The 26,848-nt window shown below is 35.7% G+C and overlaps 2 protein-coding genes across 2 annotated transcripts in view; both read right to left on the bottom strand.

The window, feature by feature from the left end:
• Window positions 1–26,848, bottom strand: part of LOC148954049 (uncharacterized) — a 101,522-nt gene that overhangs the window by 51,221 nt on the left and 23,453 nt on the right. The window contains exons 2-5 of the mRNA XM_089085768.1: window positions 17,951–18,135; window positions 15,777–15,927; window positions 6,300–7,397; window positions 4,133–4,278 (exon numbers count right to left, since the gene is read on the bottom strand). Of these exons, the coding sequence (XP_088941894.1) occupies window positions 4,133–4,278; window positions 6,300–7,397; window positions 15,777–15,927; window positions 17,951–18,107 (1,552 nt within the window). The 5' untranslated portion in view covers window positions 18,108–18,135. The remainder of the gene's footprint in view (window positions 1–4,132; window positions 4,279–6,299; window positions 7,398–15,776; window positions 15,928–17,950; window positions 18,136–26,848) is intronic.
• Window positions 25,495–26,556, bottom strand: LOC148954051 (uncharacterized). The gene has a single exon (XM_089086109.1). It carries the CDS (start codon window positions 26,554–26,556, stop codon window positions 25,495–25,497), a length of 1,062 nt encoding a protein of 353 aa, XP_088942235.1.

Raw genomic sequence — 26,848 nt, 5'->3', positions numbered from 1 at the left:
CGTTGAGGTACCCGTTGCACATCGTCAGTCTATTGTTGTCACAGCTGACAATTAGTGCTTGACTGAGAGTTAACGACCTAGTCCAATTATAAAGGTAGATTATCCTCTTCCTATTACCAATGTGCTGACAACAAAAGATGGCGTGTTAGCCAATGTTGACGCGGCTGAATTCAATAGGATAGTTTAAAAATAGTGAATAAAAGTTTAAAATAAGAGCCATTACCAATATTACTTGAACAAACGAATCAAGAATTTGTTGGTATTCAATATGTTCTTGAGCGCGGAACAGTGTTCTTGGGTACATTTAAGGGGGTGCTACCATTTCATCTAACCGTCACAAGCACTAAACGTCATTTCGTCGACAAGGAAAATCCGTCAGAACATCGACACGTCAGGACTTCGACAGTCACAATCGCTACCCGTCAGAACGTCGACACGTCAGTTTATCGACAGTCACAATCGCTACCCGTCAGAACGTCGACAGTCATAACATCGACAGGTCATAACATCTAAAAATTTTTTAGATGTTATGAGTGTCGATGTTATGACTGTCGACGTTCTGACGGTTAGTGGTTCTGACGGATTTTCGTTATGTAAAAAAAATTATAAGTTTATATAATAGTAATAAGTATATAATAGTTTAGAAAAAAATTTCGGCTATATATTTGCACATCATGGGGGTGGGGGTAAAGCAAAGCATATATTAAATTCGTAACTAACCTAACCTAGGTACCTTTTCCCCCCATAGACCCCAAAAACTAAAGTTTTAAAATTTTAGATGTTATGAAAAATTTTTAGATGTTATGACGTGTCGATGTTATGACTGTCAACGTTCTGACGGTTAGTGGTTCTGGCGGATTTTCGTCATGAAAAAATTTTTAGATGTTATGACGTGTCAATGTTATGACTGTCGACGTTCTGACGGGTAGAGATTGTGACTGTCGATGTTATGACCGTCGATCTTCTGACGGGTAGCGATTGTGACTGTTGATGTCCTGACGTGTCGATGTTATGACGTGTCGGATTTTGTCGATGTCCTGACGGTAGTGGTCCTGATGTGTCGATGTCCTGACGCCTACCCCATTTAAGAGTAGACATGGTCAAATTCATTTCTAAGAAAACACTTAGAATTCAATTTAACTGGGATTTTTTTTTCCGTCTTCTCAAGTAATAATCTTAATTTCCATGAAATATCCTTATAAGGTTAAGAGTTAGTCAAGTTAATTTATTTTAAACCTAAATAACGTATAGAGGAAACTGGGTCAGGACTGCTTGAAAAAAATCAGACATTCGGTGAGCCAAACAATAATATTTCGTCAATGTTTTAATTTGAAGTATCTTAGGTAAACATATTATATAATAAATATATATATATATATATATATATATATATATATATATATATATATATATATATATATATATATATATATATATATATATATATATATATATATATATATATATATATATATATATATATATATATATATATATATATATATATATATATATATATATATATATATATATATATATATATACAGGGTGGGCGGAAAGTAACTCCCTATTTTGATTAATAAAACAATGTACATTATATTTATTTATTCTCAAAAAAATTAATCATACAAGGTAGGCATAAATGGTAAGTTATCTCTAAAATTCAATATGTGCCCCAGATCTTTCCTCCAGCTGCTGCAAACGTTCAGGAATGGCATCCACTGACTTTCTCAGGAACTCCGCTGGGATGGTGGACATGACTCCCTTAATTCGATCCTCCAGTTTTTCGAGTATCTTTGGTTTGGAGCGGTAGACTTGTTCCTTTACCCAACCCCAAAGAAAAAAGTCGCAGGGTGTCAAATCCGGGCTCTTGGATTGCCATTCATGTGGACCACGACGTCCCAACCAACGCCCCGGAAAGCGAGCATCCAGCCAGTCGCGGACAAGAAGAGCAAAGTGTGGTGGGGCGCCATCTTGCATAAATATCAACTCATCGATGTTCTCCCATGTGCTGACAGCTGGCCAGACTCTATCACGCAACATATCAAGGTATCGTTCAGCATTCATGGTGTTGCGCAGAAGAAATGGGCCCACAACCTGATCTGAGGTGATACCACACCACACCGTTACTTTGGGTCGATTTTGCTGTTTTTCAACTGTCATCATAGGATCCTCTCCTGCCCAGTAGTGGCAGTTGTGACGGTTGACAAAGCCTCCGACGTGAAATTTAGCCTCATCAGTCCAGAGGATGTTGCGGAGGAGATGGGGCCACTCTTCATGCCAAGTCAGCATGATTTCTCCGAACTCCTTGCGAATGTCACAGTCCTCATCCGAGAGTAATTGGCAGTAGCGCGGCTTCCACGCACGCCAGTTCAACTCTTTCTTGAGCACAGTTCGCACTGTGTAGCGGGTGAGTCCACTTTCCCGAGCTGCCTGGCGAGTTGACTTTCCTGGACTACACTGGAACATTGCTTGGACTGCGTGCACTGTCTCCTGGGTCGTGGATGTCGAAGGGCGTCCACGTCTGCGAACATCTACCACAGATCCTGTGGTCATGAGCTTCGCGTGATAGTTTCTTATTGTTTTTGTTTCCACTTGGGCACGTGGTTCATGAATAGTCCGCCACCATCTTTGAACTCGTACGACAGATTGCCAAACTTCATATCGTGACGCCAGCTGGGCACGCTCCTGAAGTGTTAACTGCTGAGCCATGTTATGGTTTTATCAGAAATCAAAAACAAAACTATCAATAAAATTGTACCATTTGAAAGAATTAATCATAAAAATATGACAAAGCAGTAACAAATTATATACAATTTATAAGTACTTTAAAATAGGGAGTTACTTTCCGCCCACCCTGTATATATATGTATATATATGTATATATATATATGTAAAAATGATGACACTTTTAACATCTATTTCTGCTCCAAATCAATAACTGCCATTCCTAGAGACCTCTGAATAAAATACGTTTCGATTTTGGAAGGTTGAGCTAAAGAGTTTCGACAACTTATAAGAGTGGAAACTGGCGCTAGTGTTGACTGCCAACACCGTCTAGCGTTTGGCAAACCCATTTGCACAAGCTTTAAAATAGTCTTTTTTTTTTAATTAGAATCAAGCTCTTGTTGCTATATTAATTTTGCCAATTACACTAATTTTGCTTCATTATTATAGTGAAAAAAGACCAAGAAATACCAAACACTAGATGCCATTGGTGGGTTTTTCTGTCATCACTGTTGTAAGTTGCCTATACTCTTTGGGTTGAGCCCAAGCTAAAATATTAAATAAAATGAAAATATATAGACTAAAGAATAATAAAAGAGAAAATAATTAAACTGGAGAAAGGAATTGCAGGTTATTGGTGCATTGCACATCTTTTGGCCTTCAACCCTATTCATTGATCATTCTGATTTGTTCATTGATCACTCATTGATTGTCTCCGGAAAACCATTATACGCTGCACTGCCTCTCCCTTCCCTAACAACGGATAGTCATTAGTCACAAATATTCGAGGCATATAATATATAGTCACAAATATATAATATTCGAGGATAGTCATTTTTACGAATAATGCTATAAATAAAATTCTCAATTGACAATATTCAATACTAGATATTAAATCTATGGAATTGTGTTTATTAGTTGGAAGCACCCTCGTGGACATCTTTACCTCAGAAAAAGGAATGTTTTGTTCAGTTCACCTGGATGATCAATAGTGAACTGGAAGATGCCATGGCTCTGACCCCTGATCGTTAATACTGAAGGCAAAACAGACCATTTTGGCTATATAGCGTTTGCCTATATAATTTTGTATAGCGTTTGTGCGTTTTCTTTGTTTTTTTTCATGTTTAGTTTAAGCTTGTTTCTTTACCCTCCCCCGTCCCTACCTTGATAAAGGCTTCCGGTTGTGAAGCCAAAATATCAATTATTTGCTATAAAAGTTTGTGTGTTTGTTCGTCCATGTCTTATGTAACATATTATACCCGTTTTTCTATAGTTGTTTTATTGTGTAAATGGAAAGGCGGTGTAGTCTAAGAAATTATTCTTGAACCAAAAAAAGTTTCTACACTTCTACTGTTACTCTTTGGACTACAGCAAGCCAAATAAAAACGACAAAGCGAAACTCACAAAAGCTTTTCTTGTAGCTCACAGAGACGACATGTATAGCGCGCCTTCTCATGCTCTTCTAAATCATCTGTGAATCTTTCAGCTGGAAGATGGAGATCCCTATGCTGCTCAAAAGTACGGATCATTGGTATGTCACAAATAACACACCTAGAAAAAGAAAAAAACTCGTATCTTAACTTAACTTAATAGACAAATTATTATTTTTTTTTTAATTATAGCATCCTACTTGTTTCATCGTCGTCATGAAAATAGGAATTCAAATTTTCACGTTTCTAGCTTGACTGGTTTAGCCTATTTTTCAGTATAAATGATTCAGTCTTCACAAATACACACAATTGACTATAAATATACAGATTTAAAAGAGGATCTTTTGCCAATGATGTTTATACCGTATGCAAATGTATGTAGATAATTTCTTAAACCACATTGGCCTGACATCACATAAAGAAAGAAAAACGAGCAAAAATGGGGTTTTTATAGGCCAAATGAAAATACTGAAAAAACAAAGCGAATATTTCGAGAGGACAAACGCCTCTCTTCTTCAGCGCGAAACAAAATAATGTATCCTAAGAAAGTGCCGAAGGAAAAAAAAACAAAAAAAAACGCGGAAAGTCAATGTGAAAAGAACAACAAAACCAAAAAAAACCCAAAAACTTAAAATATGAAAAAAATTAAATTAATGCCAAAAATTAAAAGAATTAAAACCAAATACCTAACAACCATAAAAGCGAGTTATTCGCCAATATCCGCGATTTGCACAAAATCCAAAAAAAATATGAACTGCCATGGACGGATACTAGCGAACAACTGACAAAGATAGGAAACAGTTCATTCACTCAAAAAAACAAAACGAACCAGCAATTAAATAAGTTGGAGAACTATGTCATTTGATTTCGGATTTTAATTAATGCATTTATTGCAGACACCCTTTGAGACCTAAGGGGTTGTTCACTGGTGCACCGTTACCAGTGGTTGAAAAACTCGACTTTAAATCAAAAGATCTGATACTAAAGCTGTCATTCTACTGTATAGCTGATAGCCGAGTGAAGTGAAACTTACGTATTTAGCTTGAAGCCCATTTATTTTCCTATATGTATAAGAACATCCTGATACACTCTTTCTTAATTAACATATCTTTTGTGTCCTAACTTGCACAAGCCATCAAATCATCATTGTGTATTCAACAAAGATAAAAAATTAAAGGTCTTTCATGATCATTAGTAGCTCATTTGTATGAAATTAATGGAAAATTGTGTTTGCCACCCTACCTTTTACATACTCCCACGATATCAGTGACAGAGATAAAAAAAATGAAAGACGGTTTCTCTTGTCATGATTTGCCAATAGCATTTTTTTTTCCTACTCAGCAGCAAAAATCTAAAAAAAACAACAAACAAGTAAATTTTGAGCAGTTTTCTAAAATGAATCATTTGCAAAAACAAGGCTAGAGAAGAGGATAGAGTTGCCTCCTTGTTTTGGTGAGCAACGCGAAACAACGACAGCTAAAAAGACGATTTAAAACTAATCAAATCATCACATTTTTTACGTAAATAAATCAACTGCAAGTGAACAAACTGACATAATTATTATTTACAGAGCAATCGATTTCTAGAGAGCTTAACTTCTAGGTAGTTACACAACTGCCACCTCTTAATGACTTATCACTGATTTTGGGAGTCCTTTTCTTCACATTTTTTTTTTTTTTTTACTTCATAATTGGAAGGGTTTGGGATTTTTATTCTTTAGCCTATTCGTACTTTTTGATTTTAATAGTTAGAATTTAAAATCATTCCAAGAGGGAGAATTACAATTGCCGAGCAAAACCTTTTGGCAGGCTCAGAAACAATTGAATTTTTCGAAAAGACAAAACAAATACACACAATTTTGGCAAGTTCACATTTTTAATGATATTTTCTAAGATCGCAAGAATTTTTTAAAATTGTCAATAGACTTTTTTCCTTCAGGTCAATGACAGGCTAGAGTAGGTAGTAATTTTAAGAAATAATTTGAGATACTTAGGGTTGAGCCTCTCCTATACGGTAACGGATGTAGAAACAAAAGACAAATTAAAATGAATTTCGTTTTCAAATTTTGTGACCTTTTTCAGGATAAATGATTGCTATGCTCCAAAAAGACGTTTCAAACAGAAAAAACAAAAAAAAACTTACGTATCATCATAAAAGTGGCACCTTACATGACCATAAAATTCTTCTTCAGTTCTGATTTGCTCACAGAACATACAATAATATACATCTGGACCTGGCTTGCACTGCCGAATATGATCTAAATAGTTGTCTTTCCCCTCAATTCCTATCTCACAGCTCAAACAACGATACAGACACATAGGATTTTCCAACAGATTCTTGACCGCGTCAAAGATGTCCGCAAGTTTATTTCTCAAGAACAGACCTTTCAGTCGGTCAAACTCCTCATTTTTATCATCCCAGGACGGCAATAGAATCTTCACATTCTCAATCCGCTTTTGAAGAAGACTATCGGGAAGAGATGGTGGAGGCCGCCGCTGCGTTTTCATCAGTTCCATTCTAGCTTTATCCTTGGCTCTTCTACGCAGTCGTTTCAGCTGGTCTTTTTCATTAGCCTGACGAAAGTATTCCTCAAAATCATCATCACTACCCTCATCGTCATCATCCATCACATCTGAGTTGGACTGCGGATCTGGTTCAAATGTGCTCTTGCTAAAAACGTCAGACAAACCATTCATTGTGGATCTGACCTCTGCTTGCGAACTTTCGTCCAGCAAAATAGTGGGTTCAAAACAGGAACCGGTGTCATCAATCTTCACGTCTCCAAATGTTAAAGGATCATCTGGATCAGTCTTACACAAGACGTTAATATAATCATCTACGAATGGCTCTGAGGACATATCATTGGAATGGGGTACATCCCTCTTATAGAATGGCTGGAGTAGGGGCGTCAAACACATGGACTCGAAATCATCCCAGTCATTTGACTCAAAAATATTAAATTTCAAATCAGTGTGGTTATCTTTCTTCTGCAAATACACTAGCACGTTGTGAAGAATTCCACGCATTGCTCTTGTGTTTGCTCTAAAGTCCCCTTTGATCTCAAGGAAAGGTTTACCCTCAAAATCAAAAGAAGCACTGAATGATGGCTTAAATTTATTCTCAGAAATATACACAGAGGTTTCATTGAAACCACTTGACTCTACCATAGGGCTTCCTGAACTCGATACAGAAAAATCACCATTATCGTTTTCCATTTCTGCAGCAGAACTGTTTCGTTTTCTGAAAAAGAAAAAGCACTTATGACCGGAGTCGGATCTTGCTTCAGCAGCTGGATTTCACGTTACCGGATAAATAATCAGAGTTTAAGATAAGCTTGTCCTTCTGGTAAAATTTTATTTCAAATAAGTAAAAGGTTCGCATCTATGCTACACTAAGTAATACTTGCACCGTGATTCACAAACTATTAAAAGGAAAATATTTCGTTTTTTATTCAGTTTCCATGTGGAACAAAAAATTTCGTATTCAATCAGACACGTCATCCAGATTCATACTTCAACGCCGCTTGGCCCTTTTTCATCTAAAAAATTTACTGCTTTATTGTTTAGAAAAGGGACTCTGTAGAATGCTCATGTTTGAAGCTTATACAGAAAAAATCTGTATTGTTTAAGTTTATAATTGTAATTAAACATAATTCCGTTTATTATAAAGAAAAGCATGAAGCAGGAAAGAAAAAATAAACAAAGCATCACTATATGTTTTTGTATGTTTTAAAAGAAAAAAAACAATAAGTTTCTAAACAAAGCGTGAAACAACGGCTAAAAATATAAAGACATTAGAGAAACTCTAGCTATGGTATAAGAACTGATTTAAAAGGTGAAACATAAAGATTATCTTGATTCTGCGTTTTAACCAAAAATAAACAGTTAGGAAATAGGGAGGCAACGACATGAACGAACATTGGCACAAAATACTTCAATATAATACACTATTCTTACGGTTATGTGTTATTTTTCAATCCTCTATTTTAGCTACAAATATAGGCTATGCTGCAAATAAGTTCACTAAATTAAAAAAAAGTTTAGGGTATCGATTTTCCATAGATTCTTAAAAACTCTAATTTCTAGAAACGTTCCCACAATTTCTACTGTTTCACGATGCCCAACGACTTTTATATCGAAATTTTTACTTTCTTAGAGTCTTGACATACCTTTCTCAAAAGTTTCTTAGAGATTTGTGTTGCAAAACCATAACGATTTCAAGGAAACCCAATATATTTCTGTCCAACAAGTCTGATACGCACATTTGCAATAAAAAACCTTTCAGACATAGCAGCAAAACTATTGGTAATAAACCAACCAGAATGAAACCTCGTTCGATCTCAGACTACACAAAGTTAGAGTCAAAACAGTGTCGCTCAACTTTCCATACTTCACAAGTATGAAGTTCCTTTACGACATCCTTAGTGCAACTGTGATAGCATGAAGTTTCTTTACATTCTTTACTACGTTGCACTTACTGCTGCAACCGTGATGATAGCAAGAGGTTCCTTTACAATATTCCACTCCCAAAAAGTTGTTTTGGTGTGAATCAATATGGGGTGAGACTAGATTGTCACCTTTGGTAATTCATTACTCGTCTAAAAATACGTTTGGCTATAGATTTATACTTTTAATATGTGGTCTGCAATCACAGATGCAGATATTGTATCGCCAATTCTACTCTTGTTTAACAGTTTTATTCTTCAGAGTTTTTCTTTAGGTAAGGAAACTTCGGTACTTATGCATTATGCGGGCCTCTCTAAAAAGTCAATTTTGGTTAATGCTAATGAAATAAAATAAAATAGGATGAATATATAATAGTTTAGCAACAACTTTGGGCTATATATTTGCACATTAGGGGGGGGGGGGGCAAACCATACCATACATGCAGAAACCTTATATAAAGCATGCAAAACCTTATGAATTTTCATAAACGTGCTTGTTTGGATGCACTTCATATGGAATGGTGCTCGCATAAACTTCAGAGGGGACTCAGTCTATATTGAGAGTTCATACTGCAAACACCTCTTTTTGGATATAATCTCATTCATACAGTAAAACTGTTAATACAGTAATACATTTGTGATTCCCTATTGTTTTTATTGAATTAATTTCATAATCGGATTTGGACTAGAAAATAGTTCACCTTGAACTTGGATTATATTATTTGACCAACATATTACATTGACCTACTACATATATATTTTGATTGGAATACTCGACGGTCCCTGGCTATGATAATTAGATCGCGCAATGACCGATCAAAATAGGAAGATCATTTTAAATCCGTTACTGAACTTTGTCACCAAAGTTGTCCCACTTTTGTTATATTCTCACCTTCTGAAACCCCAACAATCGGGGAGGGAGTCTCGACTTCTTTAATTTCGAAATCTAATGAACTCTCTCGAGTAACTTATGTCTTTTTAGAGAATGCAACGCATTCAGGCCTGTTTAGCCAGATAGAATTGATACCAACATAACAATTAACCCTGCCCCAGCTCCTACGTTCGCCGTTGTGCTAAAAAATTGTCCTGCAAACCTGACCTCACCTAATGCTTGTAAGGACTTCGTCGATAAACTTTGCCCTGAGGCCTCAGGTGAAATAATTGAACTTAAAAAATCGGCTTCGGAATGGAAACTTGTTGTTAAGTCAAAGCGTGCACCGAATAAAATTACCGAGAATGCTAAAAACAGTACCTCAGGTATCACGGTGAGGGTGAAATCCCCACTGTTTATAGGGATCCTGAAAGGCGTACCGATCGAATACGATGAGAATCAAGTAAAATCTCTTGTACCAAACTGCGTGAAAGTTTCACAGTGCGGAAAGTCCCGAGTGTTCAAGGTCTACTTTGAGTCGAAACAAAACCTGGATCAGTTCTTGAAAGTGTCTGTGAAAGTTGGCTACGAAAAGCTCTCTTCACAAGCATTTGTATATCTCCCAAAGCGTTGTTTCTCGTGTCATAAGACTGGGTATCTGGCCTCACAGTGCTTTAATCAGGCCCTCTGGTCTCGATGTGGATCATGCGGTCACACCTCTAACAGTGCCTCTCCGTACTCGGAAAAAAGGTTCTGTCTAGAATGGAAAGTTGCCGGCCATATTTGTTACAGTGTAAAGTATCCCAATAACAACAGTCAACTAGCAAAGCCCGCGGTATGATATGCATGTGTCTACTACTGCGCAAGCTGTACTTTCATTGAATATTAATGGTGGACTTTTAGTCAAAATTCCTGTGATAAAAGGTTTGCTTTCGAATTGTGATGTATTGTCCCTGCAAGAACATTTTTTGACGAGTCATAGTTTAGGCCTTCTGAAAATTGACAATAATTTTACTAGCTATTAGGTGCCCACTAAACGATCCGCTTCCAGTGGCCATCCCTCGGGTGGTATTGCGATGCTTGTTTGTACCTCGTGCCGGTCGAGTATTTTTGATTCATGCGATTTTTTTTCTTGCTGTCCGTGTAAAAGAGTATGATATTGTAAACGTCTATCTCCAGAAAGATTACCGCAATGACCGATCGGAATTTTTATTTGCTTCTGCGTGTGTAGAAACTAGGATCTTGCCTTTCAAAGATTCGCCTGTTAGGTAAGTGTTGAATTATTATAGGAGATTTTAACTGTAATTTAACTGACGCCTCATTATTGCGTACTTCTATTTTGTTTGGTATTTTTGACGATTGGCTTAGGATATTGCCGAAGGATCTCGATTACACTTACACACATCATTCAAGTCACGAGTCGAACCTCGACCATGCAGTTTCTTCTATAAACTTCCAAGTGTCACCTGTTCACGTCGTTAATGATTTCCAACTATCAGACCGCCTTCCAATATCTGCATCTATTTATTGTCCCTCTGCTCAGTCTACTCCCACCACACAACCACATCAGCCCCATGCCCAATTTTACAGGGATTGGGAAAACATCCAAGAGGATTTTTTGCTGCAGTTACTAATTCTGTCCTACATAAAATTCATGTTCCGTGCAAGCCAGTCATGAAAAATCCCCAAGTTGATGCAAATGAAATACGGGTGTTGCTAGATATCTATCTTGCACAAATTTTCCATGCTCGGCGATGCGCAGAAAAAGCCGCTATACCTCTTAAACGTATACGTCGGGATGTCACAAAGCATTGGTCTAGTAATCCTGAGCCTAGTTGAAGCTTGGTGAAAATCCAAATTTTGGTACCATTTGTGGCTCCAGTGTGACCGTCCTCGCTCTGGCTGGGTTTCTGACATTCGTCTTTCTACCAAAAGAAAGTTTGCAAGAAAAATATCTATTCACATGCACCATAAAGCTGAAGAGACGTCCCAGCAAGCTTCTCTGTCCCAACCTTCCTTCTGGAGAAATGTGTCAAGAGATCTTCCTAGCGCCCGCCTATCTGCTCAAGTTAATCCTGATTCCGAATAGAATTCATACTTCTCTGCTGAATTCTCCCCACCAGATACCGCCCTACAGTCCGAATATGATGATAAGCTTAATAAATTTCTATCTAGTTGTCCAACCGACAATTTTGTTGTTTCGCTTGTTTCAGTACTGCGAGCAATCCAACGCCTAAAGCGTAAGAAATCTTCTGGCATCGATAAAATGAGCGCTCTTCACATTCTGCATGGAAGCGAGCTGCTGGTAAATCATATTGCTCTTTTGATGCAGATGATTATTACCCAAGGAGTTGTACCTTCTTGTTTCTCAATCGGAGATCTCACTCCAATTCCAAAAGAAAGGTAAACTTGCCACCCAGTGCTCGTCTTTCCGCCCTATAACGGTGGCTACTACCTTCTATAGGCTTTTCGAACTTCTGTTCATTGACCATCTGAACGCGAAATGCTATGTTCCATCTTACCCATTTGGATTCCAGCCACGTCTCGGTTGTGCCCACGCTTTGTCGGTTGTCGCGAACGCATTGATCGATGCTGATGCATCAGGTGAAACTCTCGTGTTTGCCGGGCATGACGTTTGTAAAGCGTTCAATTCTCTCATTCACCCCGCTATGCTACTCCATGCAGCAAAACGTGGAGTGAGCCCTTCATATATCAGAGCCCTTCAAGACATGTATTATCGTCTTAAAGTTCACCTAATACTTCACCCATTAGCTAAAGTTGACGGCTCTCAAGTCTACGCACGAACCCATAATATTTTTGTTAATGTTGAAAAAGGTACCCGTGAAGGTGCTGTTTCTTTCCCTTCACTCTTCAATAATGGAGTTCTTGATTCAAAGTCAGCTGTTCCCACATCTTTACCGGTCTTGATTTATCTCTCGTATGTTATGCAGACGACATTCTGAATTTGAGCCCCACTATCCAGCGCATAAGCGAGATTTTCGCAACGCTAGAATCTGAGTATGCAAAACTTGGTCTTCAGTTCAATGCTGAAAAAGTTCGAGGTTGCATTCTTTAACTAGAGGCAAGTGTCACATGGGGATATTCGTTTTGGAGATATTAGGGTTGAGCCAGTGGATCATTTTACTTACGTTTGTCTTCCCATTGGTTCGTCAATAATGCACCCACGACAACCATTCATTGCTTAAATTGAACGCAGAGTGGGATTATCATTTTCTTCTTTTGTAACTAATAAGTTACGCTTCAACCGCCCTCTTCTTTCGAAACTTTTTAACTCTGTTGCTCCACCACATTATCTGTACATATCGCCGTTTTGGAAAATGCTCACAAATTCTGACAAGTCAAAAATTCATTCAGTTTTCTTCTGGTTTGGAAAATATCTTTTACGTTTTCCCTCTTGGACCCGCAACTCTTATCTAATTAGAAAATTCAGCTTTGCTGACCCCATTATAGCTGTGGAAAAGCAAATTCGGGGTTATAATTCCCGTTTAATGAAGTTGAACCATCCCTGGTAGTTATTACTGGCCCAGTAGTTAAGATATATTTGTTGTGTGTTTTTTTTTTTTTTTTAAGTATTGGTTTTCACGCTTAGTGTAATTGTTGCAATTTTTTAAACTGATTGATGATTTACCCTCTTTTCGTATGAGTCCAATTTAAGTGACGCTGGTTATTCTCAATTTTGGTGTCAATTTTTCTTCGATAATATATTGCGTATATTACTAATAATTTAATTGTTTTTTTTATTATCGGTTCTTTTAAGCATATTGCTTTAAGTAAAGATGTAAAAGGATCCGTGATTGAATAATTTCCTTGTTACTGATATCTATATATGTTAGAGTAAATGAATCATTTTGTTGAGAGTGATCTGTGTTCAAGACCAGCGGGCGAAAGCGTCGTTTAATTGCTTTACCGTTTCCTGCCATATTTACAGTAGTTGATACGATTATCTACAGTATATTTTTCATTCACTGGGAATTATTTGTGTAATTTTTTTTTTTACCATTTGCGGCTTCATGCAATTATGTTAATATCCTCTACGTTTGTCCAATATTTAGGAGCCTAAAAAAAGAAACATGTCGCGTACCTGCAGAGCAGTGTATAATTGAGTTTTTCTTTCTCGTTTTGTAATTTGTTCTAAGAGCTAATTTAGATCTTAGCTCCAGCGTTCGCCACTAAAAACTACATATATAACTGCTAAGTTTATGTGTATTTCTTTTTTTTTCACTTATTGCTCCGTCTTTTCCTTTTTTGTATGACGGGTTTTCCATTGTTTCCCAGAGTGAGAAACCCTTTGTTTATATCCCACAAGGCAGCGTAAACCTGTTTTTCATCACGCGTCTTGGTCTATTTCGTGACTGGTTTCCATTGTCTATTTCGTGACAGGCCCACATAATGCATAAGTACCGAAACTTCTTACAATTTTTTTTTTTTCATTCTGACTTTTAGAAACAACTACAGTTCTGGGAGCAGAGAGAAAACAAACAAGCCTTGAGAGGAAAGGAAAATAGGTCTATAGTCCTGGCGTAGAGCCACTTTCACTGTGAGTCAAATGCAAATGCATTGTTTTAATGAAGAAGGCACGATAGACAATGCTTTGAAATAGAAGCAGTCACAAAACACAAGTGCTGAAGTAGTGATAATGTTATTTCTTCTTTTTTTTGGAATAATTCAAATTCAAAGCTTAGAGATCAGTAATTGCAGACCGTGATCACACAAAACGTAGTACCTGAGGCAACTAGAACACTAAAGTATGTAAGGCAATGAAAATAATCATTAACTACTGTTAATTCTTTCCATCATTCTCTTTTAAGTCATTAAAAATAAAAATTTACTTTGTTAAATTAAAAGTTGTGGCTCTACAGGCATTCAGCACCACTGCGTTTTTTAGGGATATAATAAGAGACACCTGAAGATGGACACGTTCTGTCGATGAAGGTGGCAGATTGCAGATCCCCCAATGGAGTGGAAGGAGGTCGTAAGGAAGGACTTAATGGAAATTTGGACTTCTTGAGAGTACATAAAGAGGGAGGCTATGAATAGATTGGAATGGAGGAGCGTACGCAGCTGTGTTGGCCTCAGGTGACTTGGTCCTGCAGTGAGTTGTTAGTAGTAGTATTAATAACAATAACGAAAACAAGAAACATCACGAAAATGACACTTTTAAGTCCCCATTGACAAGTAAGTTACAAAGCAAAAGAAAACATTTCGTTCCTCTTTAGAAGAAACTAAAAACTGGCAAAAAGGGTGTAGAGCAAAAAAAAATGCTAAAGAAAATACACATCTAGAGATCATTTTATGAAAAAAAATTGCTTAACAGGGAAGTAAAAAAAAACTTGCTATAAGCAATAATAATAACATCACTCCGAGGACTACAACAGGATACGAGGGTACTGTTTAAAAACAAAATTCGCCAAAAAATATACAAAAGGAAAGCAATGGTAAAAAGAAGAAAAAAGCAATAGAAAGAAAATTTACATTAAATAAGTGCTAAATCATTTTATATGTTACTAAATCATAGGATTTTGAAGAATCGTATAAATTATATATATATATATATATATATATATATATATATATATATATATATATATATATATATATATATATATATAACTTCGTAAATTTCGGTTCTAATATGAGCTGGCATGGCCATAGAAACCTTAATCAGCCATTGTCATTGTATATAATAGGCTATCTTCTATCAAAACTTTGTTTATTCTACCAAGAGCTCGAGACGGCCAACTATCCCTTCTTAAAGGATAACCCTATTCCTTTTTAATTGTCCCTTCTTACAATAAAACGGCTACATTTTAATCAAAATAAAAAACTCAGCATTTTTGTTCTCTAATTGCATTCTTGAAAAAAGCATGCAATATTAGTTATTAAAACTGTAGGCAAATTTACATGCATATAATCAAGCCCCTCCTCTCCCTATATTTGGCTTTTTTCGATGAAAACGCCCGTTTTGGTATTTTCACTGAAAAGCTACAAAATTCGGCCTCTGAATTTCAATCTAATACCTTTTTCAGCCCCCCCCCCCCCTTCCAATTTTTTTTATGAATTAACGCCATTGGGTACAGTTTAGGGCAACAAAGTTCAACACCAAACATTTTATTACAAAAATTGAAGAAAAAAATCTGGAGCATTTTGTTTTGTATATTCTTGACCATTATCTTACAGCAGTATAGTAAGTAAAGAAATCACACATTAGCAACAAATCAAATTTTATTTGAATAGTCATCATGTAAGAACTATCCAAGACTAAATATCTATAAAATCAGTATACCTCCTGTGAACAATGTATTCATCCAAAAACTTAAGTCTTCTGCAAATAACACAACCACATCCATTGGCTTTGCTTCTACTCCCAGAGCTTGCTATCTTCTTCTTCCTCACATAATGATCTCTCATGTGTTTCCACAACTTGTTCACCCAATCTATTTAAAAGATAATTTTAGGCTGCAACTATGCTGCAAGACTAGAGGAAAACTTATCTTAATGCCAATCCTAATCATGATTATTACTGCAAAAAGAAACAAGAATGTCAAATCTCTTACACATGGATCAATTACATTGTCAAAGAGGACATACTACAAAATTGCTAAGGAAGCACTAGCCAAAGTGTCAAATTGCAGAATTCTCCCAATAAAGCTACAGTTTCCTCACCAGACGTCAGCTAATCCTTTTTTGGGGGAACTGTGCAACATGCCATGAACAACACTATGGGATAGGACACTTGTCCTATACCTTGCGATTATTACGCATTAGTCAATTTAAATCTGAGCTACGTTTGGGGTTGCTTGGTAAGTATACCTTCGAAATAGATTGAGGTTGTACAATATTAAAACTAATAATAATGTATTGGCAAAATTTTGCTCTGAATTGTTTGCATTTATTATTAAATTCATAAATATTTTTGCTTTGGGATGATGATACTATGCAATTTTATTGTGTGTGAAATATTCATGTAAGTTATTTTTTGGAATGCAGTTTCACCCTCCAACTCCTTATACCATATAGTTGTCGCTATTTTTATTTTTGTTAGTAGCACAACCTTGCAGGGAACACTTTTGGTGTGCTACCAATTGATTTTGTTTCTAATTTTTCAAAATAAATTATTGTTACTACTAAAAAAAAAAAAAAAAAAAAAAACACTGTCATGCTCCATCAACTAGGGTGCCTTTGTTAGTGGTCAAGAATACTAACCAGAATTTACTTGGAGGACACGGCTGCTTTTCCCACCCAACCATGCAACCCACTTGATTCAAAGTTGCTGTTATATCTTATCAGCATGCATTTACATGGTTTTATTGTTGGTTTCCATAAAGTATTTTACAAGTTTTTTTGTAATTGGGGTGGACTATTGCAAGACACAGAGATGTTTGAAAACAAGCTTAGGGTGGAAAACATAGCATATAGATGTAGACATATTTTATTTTGGAAATGATATATACTTATTCTGTTGAAACGAAACATTTTCTGTCTTTTTTTTTCTTTTCGAAAATACATTCAGTATCCAAATTAGACTCATTAGACTAATTATTTTGGAATATACCTTTAATGCAAATAGGGCTTATTTTATTTTGAAAATGAAATAAACCAATTCTCTTAAAAGAAAACCTTTTTGTCTTTTTTTCTTTTTGAAAGTCCATTGGGTGTCCAAAACAGTTTAGACTTTGACATAATCTCAATAACTTTGTATCTATCATGCTATTGTATGCCCAAGTTATAACACTAACACCTTATGAAGTATATGCTGCGTTAGAAAAACCCCTTTGAACAGAATTGGTATAAATTACAAGTCTTTTCAATGTGCACTCAACATCACATCACCCCAGACCAAGCTACTGACACTCATCAGCTACCAGGCCTCACTCTCGCAAACATAAAGGAAAAATCCCAGCTCCCCAGGGCTTTTTTGAAACATCCCTACTCTATTAAAAATTAAAAAAAAAAACAGTCTAAAATACAATGTTAATAACTTTAGGTTGTCAGGAAAAATTCCTCAAATACTCTTTAAAGCATTTTCTATCCACTTCAATCTAAAAGTAGAGATAATTACATTTCTGGCAGGACCTTCTCCAACTAGCACTGCTTAGCAAAAAGTATTTACTAGTTTGTGTCTGTCTTTACATTCTCAGGCAAAATTCTATTTGCTACTATTACCGCAATAATGTCACAATGCAAAGCCCTAAAGGTTGTTGGAAAAATAGATCACAAAGGATCAATCTTCATAATCTGTATTAATTACTGCATTTGGCCTTAATAAATAAATAAAATAATAAAAGATTTTGGGGACCAAATATTTATTTGATATCCTTTTAAAATTCAGTTAAAGCATTTCCATGAGGAGAGGGATAGGGTCTTAAGGACTAGTATTCCCTCTTACTCCTATGACAAAGTCCAGGGAGCAACAGGATTCATGTGGGCAGGTATGATATGGCGGAAAAAAATACTTGCCAGCTTGTCCTTCCATATTCAATTCCGTTGCAATCACTTCCCATGCCTTTGCTTTTTTCCAGGAAGGTTCAGAGTAACTTAGAGAATTTCGATCCCATAAATTTGGCCATTTTATGACTAAAGATATTAGTCTATCTTTCAGCAGTGGAGATGCCATATTTATTCACGCTTTGAGGTTATACACACTAAAATTTAAAACAATTACCGACAAAGGTATAAAGGAAGTTATATAAAGTGAACATAACAAGAAACTTAAGGCAAGTGCCTTTTTTAATAAAAAGAAAATAAAATATATAAGTCCCTTCTTACAATTATAAGTTGAAATAAATTTCAACTGCTTGACTATTTTTATGACCATAAGTCCACTTGAAGTTTCTGCATGATTTTTTATTCCAATTCCTCATATGTTAGGACACTCAATGAGGAACAGACTGGAAACACCTCCTAACTCCATAAGCATACAAATGAAAGATACTGGAGCATATAAATTGGAACCAGGTTACTTGCAGTTTTCCAGGAAACTGAAAGCTCGGGAAGTACTTTTTACTACCGATGTTCAATTGTTCAGGGAAAGAGGTCCTGTGGACCCATCAAGGAAGGAATTCGCAAAATTGAAGGGGGGGCTAGGATAAAAAAGGGAAAATAACTAATAAATCATCTACATATTATAAGTAAAAATTCTTATATTGAAACAATATCATTCAAATTACACTAATTCATCAAGGTATTTTTTTTTCTGGTTTTTTTACCCTGTAAATCAGAGTTTTTTTATATTGATTAAACATTTTTTCTCTGTATTCTGGATACTCACATATAAAATCAGCAAACGTCTTTGGAACTATATCAGTAGCATTACATAAAAATTCTTGACATTGATGTAGAAAACTTTTTGATTATATCTAAAGATCTCTCAGAATTTTCAGAAACCTCTTCTAACTTATTCCTAAGCTCTTAATATAATATGATTTTTAGCCAGTTCTTGGTCAATTTTTGCAAGATTGCTAGTATTTGTAAATTTTATGACCTTAATCATATAAAAATGTTAAAGTATATGCCAATCTGTATATGCTACAGCTTTTTTACTGTTCAGGCTTTCCACTTCTATAATTTTCCAGTCCTCCCCACCAGTGAAAAAAAGAAGAAAAATCCTTATTGCTGATCATTATTCATGGTTTCAAAATAATATTTTGAGAAAAATCTACAGCATTCTACATAAATTTGGTCAATAAATAGGTCAAAAATATTCTAAAAACACCAAGAAACATAATTGACTATGTTAATAATCAAAGCGCCAACACCTATTTAGAAGTTGAATGACAGTGTAAGTAGCCACTTCATTCAGTTGTCCTAAGAGTCCCAAAAGCTCTAGAACCCTCCTTTGATATTTCAGTTACTAATTCTAACCTTTATCCCCAAATGAAGAAGCTGTCATACATATGTATCACTGTATTAAAATCATACTGATAAAAAGTTATAAAAACAGCCCCTTAAGTCTCCCAGCACAAGCTACCCAAGCATGGTACCTTTGTGAATATGTAAAGCATACCACTTATGCTTCATACAAAAGAAATCCAGAAAAAAATGAGCTATAAGCAGGACTTTTTTTTTCCTATGGTATGTTTTCTCATAAACTGGAAAGGGGTCCAAAAAAATTAATAAAACAAAGTCAGAAATTGAGAGAAATGAAATAAGTTTTTCAGAGTAAAATATCTGAACTAGAGAAAAATATAAATTTGAAGATAAAATCTTCTACTTTTAGGTTATCTTAAATACAAAAATAGTAGCCTATAAAATAGTATACTACTACTTTATTGCAACTACTACCAACTATGATTAACAGTCCTTCTATATAAAGTTTAGCTGTTCAATTCTATTGAACAGACTATTCATAATCTAAATGAATTATCTCAAATTGCAGCTAAACATAACTGCATAAATCCCCATAAGAGTCTCTTAATACCCAATTGTAAATGCTACAGTATACTTTTCTTTTCCCTTAAAACTAAAGAGCTCAAAACAAAAATGGATCTAAACCCCAAATCCAATGTTAAACATTTGCTGTGTGAAAACTACATCCTATGTTCCAAAATGAAATGTTTCCATCAAGCAATTTTGTTCATATAATTATTAATTGATACTTAATGCGAAGAGTCTTCATGAAAATCTGCTTATTTAGTACTTCAATAATATTGTTTTTTTTTTGTTTTTTTTGTATCTCAGTTTTGTTAATGCCCCCATGTAGTGGACGTTCCTGGGCCATTTTATAGTTGACATTGTTCTTGATTTGAGCTTGAGTTGATAGTTGACATTGTTCATTGCACATGGTACTTCCCTCTTGCCTAATTTTTGGCTGTTAATTGGTGATGGGTGATAGCTAATCACTTGTTTTTCTCCTTGCATCCCCAACCACAGAGTCTTCCAGGAGTATTATGAGGATGTAAATTATATTTTATTGTGTGCTTATCATTGAACAAATCTATGAATCTATTACACTAAGAATTTGTTCCTCACAAAAACTCACTATATTTTGTGAACATATTCTTCATCGACAGTTGTTTCATAATACCAATTCGAAAAAAAATCAGCAATTTTTTTTTGTAATCTAGGGCATTCTAACCAGGCATTTGAGGGCAGTTGGCTTGATAAAAAGTCAAACTACAAGCAACTCTAACAATCTAACAAAAGGAAAAAAATTCTAGATGTAATCCAGTATACATTTTGCTTTCATAGTGTGCAAATCAGAAGAACAGAGATAAATATGCTGTTACCCCCAATTTTCAAAGTGTTGAATATTACTAAACATATCTCTAGAGATGAGATTTTATCAATAATACTGCTCTTTGTGCTGTTGATAGTGGCTTAGATAGAACGCTCAACATTAGAATTGCAAGAGGCAGTAGGGGAGTATTTCCAAATTGGACAAGGAGGATTATCAAATACAACACTGAAATGCTAGCTGGCCACATGTAACTTTTGTTGAAACTCTTTTGCATGCTGACCAATGGTTAGCATAGCACAGGTATAAGTCTCCTGGCTCTCTGCCTTTGGCCAGGAGTACAAAGCATGGTTATGGATATATGTAAAGTATGTAAAAGCACAAAGAAAATTACTGATACTTTAATTAGTTCCTTATAGTTTATTATAGAAGAAAGATAACTAAGAAGTTTAACGGAAATTTCTGTTAAAAAAAAAGTGTCAAACAGGGTGGGGTATTGTCATCATGTGCTTTCAAAAATCTTCTGGGTAATTTTTTGCCTTCTCTGTCAAGTAGTGTGTATTATGGTGATATTAGTCTAAGTCATATTGCTTATGCAGATGACATTATCTTGGTTAGTAGACAATGTCGTGGTCTTGGAAAGTAATCTTTATTCCCTTATTGAGTCACTAGCTAGAACAGGCTTCTCTGTCTATAATTCTGATTTTAATACTCCTGTTTCCAACCTACTCCTTCATTCAAATTGTTCTTTGCTGTCTAGTTCCAAGGACATTAATTGGGGTTTCTTTTGTTCAAATGTGTCTTCAACATGTTCTGAGTTAGTTTAGGCCTAACAGTTAAAAAAAATGGAATTTTTTATGGAAAGTTTGTCCAAATTGTGCTTGATTTAAATGAAATAACCTTTGCAGATTGTTTTTCTTTTTTTTTTACTCATCTCCTTAGATGTAGAATGAATTCAGACTTCATTTTGTTTGTGTTAATCCAAGATATTTTTTTTTTCTTAAGAGTACTAATGTGTTGCTGCATTCTTATGTGGAATTGAATTTACACAGAACACTTGTTTTTAAGATTATAGAAGTTTTCTCTTGCCTTTGAACATTGTTCTCAATCTTCCTTTACTTTTTATTTCTTAAAAAGTAGCTTAATTCAAGGTGGATAGGTTACTAATTGGGCTGGATACAGTAACTTAATATTATTTCTATAATGTTTAACAGAAGTCATACAACATTTATCTGTTTGTCACTATTATTGTTCTTAAGGGGAGTTAGAGGCTTAACATTTTAAATGTAAATGGATCAGAACATAGGATTTTGGCTAAAGCCTTACTAGAGTTTAATACTTGTGGATTATTCAGTCCTTTCACACCCTTAAGAGTGAGGTGGGGCTTAATTGCCTAGGCCTATCAATGCTTGCATTTTTTATACCCCATGTTTTGCATTTTGAATGAATTCCTAGTCTTCATGTAATGTTGATATCCTTTCTTAAATCATACAGTTTGTCTTAAGCAAATTACTTTTCCTATCTAGTAGACCAACTGATAATCAGAGCTTGCCTTGGTGAGCCTTAAACATAGGGGCATATTTAACAGAATCCTATAAGACTATTTAAAATAATCATAAATATTTACTAATTTCATTCTCAATAGAGTATTGCTAACCTACTGTAGGCTATACATCTTTAATATATTCTATAATAGCTAATAGTTGCAGTGTCTGGCTTATGGTCATAATGTCTGATGATAAATTACAACCAGTTGCTATTGTAAATTGCTAGTGTGTTATAGCCAGTCGCTATTTTAAAATGCAGTGGTTATCTAAAGGGAACCTTCAAAAAAAAAACAAAAAAAAAACACTTAAACAATTAAATTCTTACTTCAGATCTATAATATGCAGCATGTTTCTATTGATCACATTATCATGTACTTTTCCCAGTAAATATATATATATATATATATATATATATATATATATATATATATATATATATATATATATATATATATATATATATATATATATATATATATATATATATATATATATATATAGTTCAAGTATATATTGTTCAAGTGAGTAATGGACAGAAAGTAGCAGAAGTAAATCATGGACCACCACAGATGAAATAACTATCATCACTAAAGCTGGCAGATACAGGATCTTGGCTATTGCTAGCAAGTGCAATTTAAGGTACATTTATTTTATTCAATAAAGGAGGAAGCCATAGGCTTGTCACATTTTTTTGGTATTTTAAGAAGAAAAAAAGAACATATCAGTGCTAACCATGCAAAAACATGATTTCCTTGTTGCTCAAGGTGGGGGCTAGAAGTTTCCTGATAAAAGATCTAAAGCTGAACTGGCCAGCCATGACAAAACATATAAAAGAATATAACTAAACATTTTCTAATGATAAAGGTTTCACTCAATGGGCTCTTAAAGCATTAGAAATAAAAAAACACATTTTTGTAGGTTTATCAATTAATTAAGATACTGGGAATATAACTATTGATCCTATTTATGATATTATTTAAAAAAAATTAACCCATAGGCCTATTCAAAAACAAAATATTGCAAAATGTTCAAGAGATTAGTTCAAGTATCAAACCTAAAAGAATAGCAGCATCAAAAGCTTTGTATAAAATTATGTTGCAATAATATGTATATCAAGTCAATGTTGATCAACAGACCCATGTGATGTTGTGAAATCTGAATTGTGTATTATTGCCTCAAACTGAGTGTCAAAGACATTTTCCAATTCTAGTGTGTTATTTTCCTAATTAATAGACCCTAAAGTGTTAAATTATAGTTACTCACCCTGGTGTTTTATTCTGTTTATGTGTTTTCTAACTGATAATATATTAAGTTTAATTCCCTGGAGATTTCAACATTTATATATTTTGAACTTTTCCTTGTTGGCGTTGCCAATATAATTTTCTTTTCGTCAAATTTTAAAATCCAGCCAAAAAATGACACGACCACACAGCGCAAAGCGCTTGAGAGAAAGCCTAAAAAAGAATCTGGACAACTGTGTGCTCTGTAACCTGGACCTTGATGAAAACTCAAGTGCACTGAATTGCAACGATTGTGATAAATGGATATGTTATGTTTGCCTGAACATATCTCACAATGAGTATGCTCTGCTAAATAAAATGAAAGACATAAGTGGTTTTAGATGGACATGTCCACAGTGCAAGGTGGCTGCTCCTGCAGTCACAACTCCCATGCATTCCACAGCTACTATTGAAGACATTACACAGGTTATCTCAAACATGTCAAGCCTCCAGGCAAGTCTCTGAAACACAATTGTGCAATCTGAGACCACACTTAGAGCAAAACTTAGTGCTATAAGGGAGAAAGGCGGCTTTATCATCCAAGTGTAATTACCTTAAATTACCTTAAAAAGCATGTTGAGCAAGATAAGGTGGTGTTGAGCCTCCTGTAGAAATCTCGCTATTGGTGTTTCAAGGTTATGATTTGGCATCCCAGTTCAGCCTCCATTCAGCGTTGGCCCAGTCTTCATCAACTCCTTTCTTGAAGGCATCTAGAGTTTTAGATTAGATGGTGGCTTTGGATAGGCTGTTCCAGAGTGGGACGGAACGGACTGAGAAGAACTGTTGGCGCTCTCGCTTGATGAAATGGGGGGCCTGCAGCTTCTTGATGTGTCCTCTTGTGGTAGTTGAGAAGGACGGGGAAAAGACATGACTTAATAGGTCATTTTCTAGCAACTTACGAGTTGTTATTACGTCTCCTCTTTTCCTACAGTATACTAAGGTAGGGAGTTTGAGTGAGATGAGATGTTCCTTGTAGGATTTGTCTTGGAATGTAGAGATAAGCTTAGTTGCTCTTTTTTGGACACTCTCAAGTACTTTCATATCCATCTTATAGTATGGAGAGGCTAAGGTCATGCCAAATTCCAGGTGAGGACGGACCATGGCTTTGCACAGTTTCGTAATCACTCCCGACTTCCTGGTGCTAAATGTTCGCTTTATGAGGCCAAGGGCTTGGTTTGCTTTTGCAATTTCAGCTTGTGTGTGGCAGTGAAACTTCAGCTCACTGTCAAAAATTACCCACAGGTCCTTCTCCTCACTGACTGCCTCAAGCTGGGCGTCTCCTATGTGATATGCAAGTTTTGGATTATTGTTTCCAAGATGTAGAACTTTACATTTTAAGGCATTGAACTGTAGACACCAATCCGATGACCATCTAGATAGTCTGTCCAGATCTTCTTGCATAGTTGACAGATTTAGGTTGTTCTGGGCCAGTCCTAGGAGCTTGCAGTCATCAGCATATAGCGTCAAAGGATTCTTCAGGTTCGTTGTACAGTCATTGATGTACATACTGAATAATGTGGGCCCCAGGATGGTGCCCTGTGGCACTCCACTTGTGACTGGTAGCAGTTCAGAATAGACAGCATTGCCATTGCAGTTGTACACCAACGCCCTATGAGTCCTGCCAGTTAGAAAGGCTTCTATCCAAGCTACTGTATCTTCATGCACTCCATATGCCTTTAGTTTCGAAATTAGTAGTTGGTGTTAAACTTTGTCAAAGGCTTTGGCTTGGTTGAGCAATATGACATCCACCAGCTGACCAGTATCCAAGAGTCTAGTCACAAAATTATATGACTCAATTAGATTAGTATCAATTGAGTGGCCTTTTCGAAAGCCATGCTGGCTTTTGCAAAGCAATTGGTTTTTCTCGAGGTGGGAGACCAGTGCATTGTTTATGATACCCTCAAGTACTTTACATACAACTGATGTGAGACTTATAGGCCAATAGTTACTAGCAAGATCCCTTCTCCCTTTCTTGAGTATTGGCTTGATGTTGGCTTGCTTTCAATCATTTGGAAGTATTTTGGAAGTGAGAGACATCTTAGCAATTGGTTTGGCAAAGTATTCAGCAGTTTCTTTTAGCAGTCTTGGGCGTAGGTTATCAGGTCCAGCAGCTTTGTTAGCCTCAAGTTTTTTTAGCCTCTTCTTAACGTCCTCTTTACAAATAATTGGCATGACCATTGGTTCTGGGATTAGTTTTTCTGGTAGAGGAGGTGGTGTGTTGGCTGTGGGTAGGGCAGAGAAATTGGTACTAAAACTGGAATTCAGGAGGTATGCTGTTTCTTTTGTACATGAAGCTTTTTTACCATCCTCTCTCATTAGATCTGAGATATCTCGTCTAGACGGGTTAGCTGCAGAGACATGTCGCCAAAACAACTTTGGGTTCTGTTTTGAGTTAGCTGCAATTACATCTTTGTGGTCCCTCATAACCTTCCGAGTCAAATTTCTTAGTCTGTTTCTACATTTCTTAAACCAGTCATGGTGGTTATCACATTTACATTTAACATACCTGGCCCAAGCTCTTTTCTTTTTCTTCATTGCTCTTTTTACTTCTTTTGGGAGGTATGGGAGTGTTTTAGGTGGCAGACACCAATATTCTTGGGTGATTTTCTTTTCAGTATCAAAGACTGTTACCTTAAACGTTTCCCAGCTTTTCTCAATGTCCCCACTATTGACTATATTCTCCCATTTAATCCTAGATAGGTCCTGCCTTATCTGCTCATAGTCCGTAAAGGATTTCTTTATCATGTTCTCCTTCTTATTGTTTATATGTATCTCAGTCAAGATACAGACATGGTCACTGCTTCCAAGAGCAGGATGGTAAGAAATAAAGAGAACTCGTTCAGGATCATTTGTGATAACCAAGTCAAGTAAGGAGGGTTGATGTTGGTGCCTAAATCGTGTTGGTTGGTCTACAATCTGTATCAGTAGGTTGAAAGAAAGGAAATTTGTTGTGACACAGGATGGGCTACTTTCAGGGGGGTATCCTATTCCTTCAGCACAATCAAGATCAGGCATATTAAAATCTTTAAACAAAAAGACAGTTGAGTGCTCATTGGAACTCATTTTGGACACCAGGTTAGATATGGATAGTTGTGAAATAAACTGATTAGGGGCTGATGGACTTCGGTAAATTACACCTATCATATATGATTCAGATCCTACATGGAGTTTCAAACAAACATTTTCAACCCAACTACTAGTGGAATTAATAAGAGGGTAACTCACAGTTTTAGCTTTCAGTCCAGTTCTGCAGTATATTGCTACTCTGCTATGACATTCAGAGCTATCCAAATTGCTACACAAGTTGAACCCAGGGGTTTTAATGTGAGATTCCTCCAGCTTGTGCACTGAATTT

The sequence above is a fragment of the Artemia sp. Qi Xiang Cuo genome, chromosome 3 (assembly GCF_049724085.1).
Source record: "Artemia sp. Qi Xiang Cuo chromosome 3, ASM4972408v1, whole genome shotgun sequence".
In the NCBI taxonomy this organism is placed as follows: Eukaryota; Metazoa; Arthropoda; class Branchiopoda; order Anostraca; family Artemiidae; genus Artemia; species Artemia sp. Qi Xiang Cuo.
The sequence above is the reverse complement of the archived record's forward strand: the minus strand, read 5'-3'. Positions and strand labels throughout refer to the sequence as shown.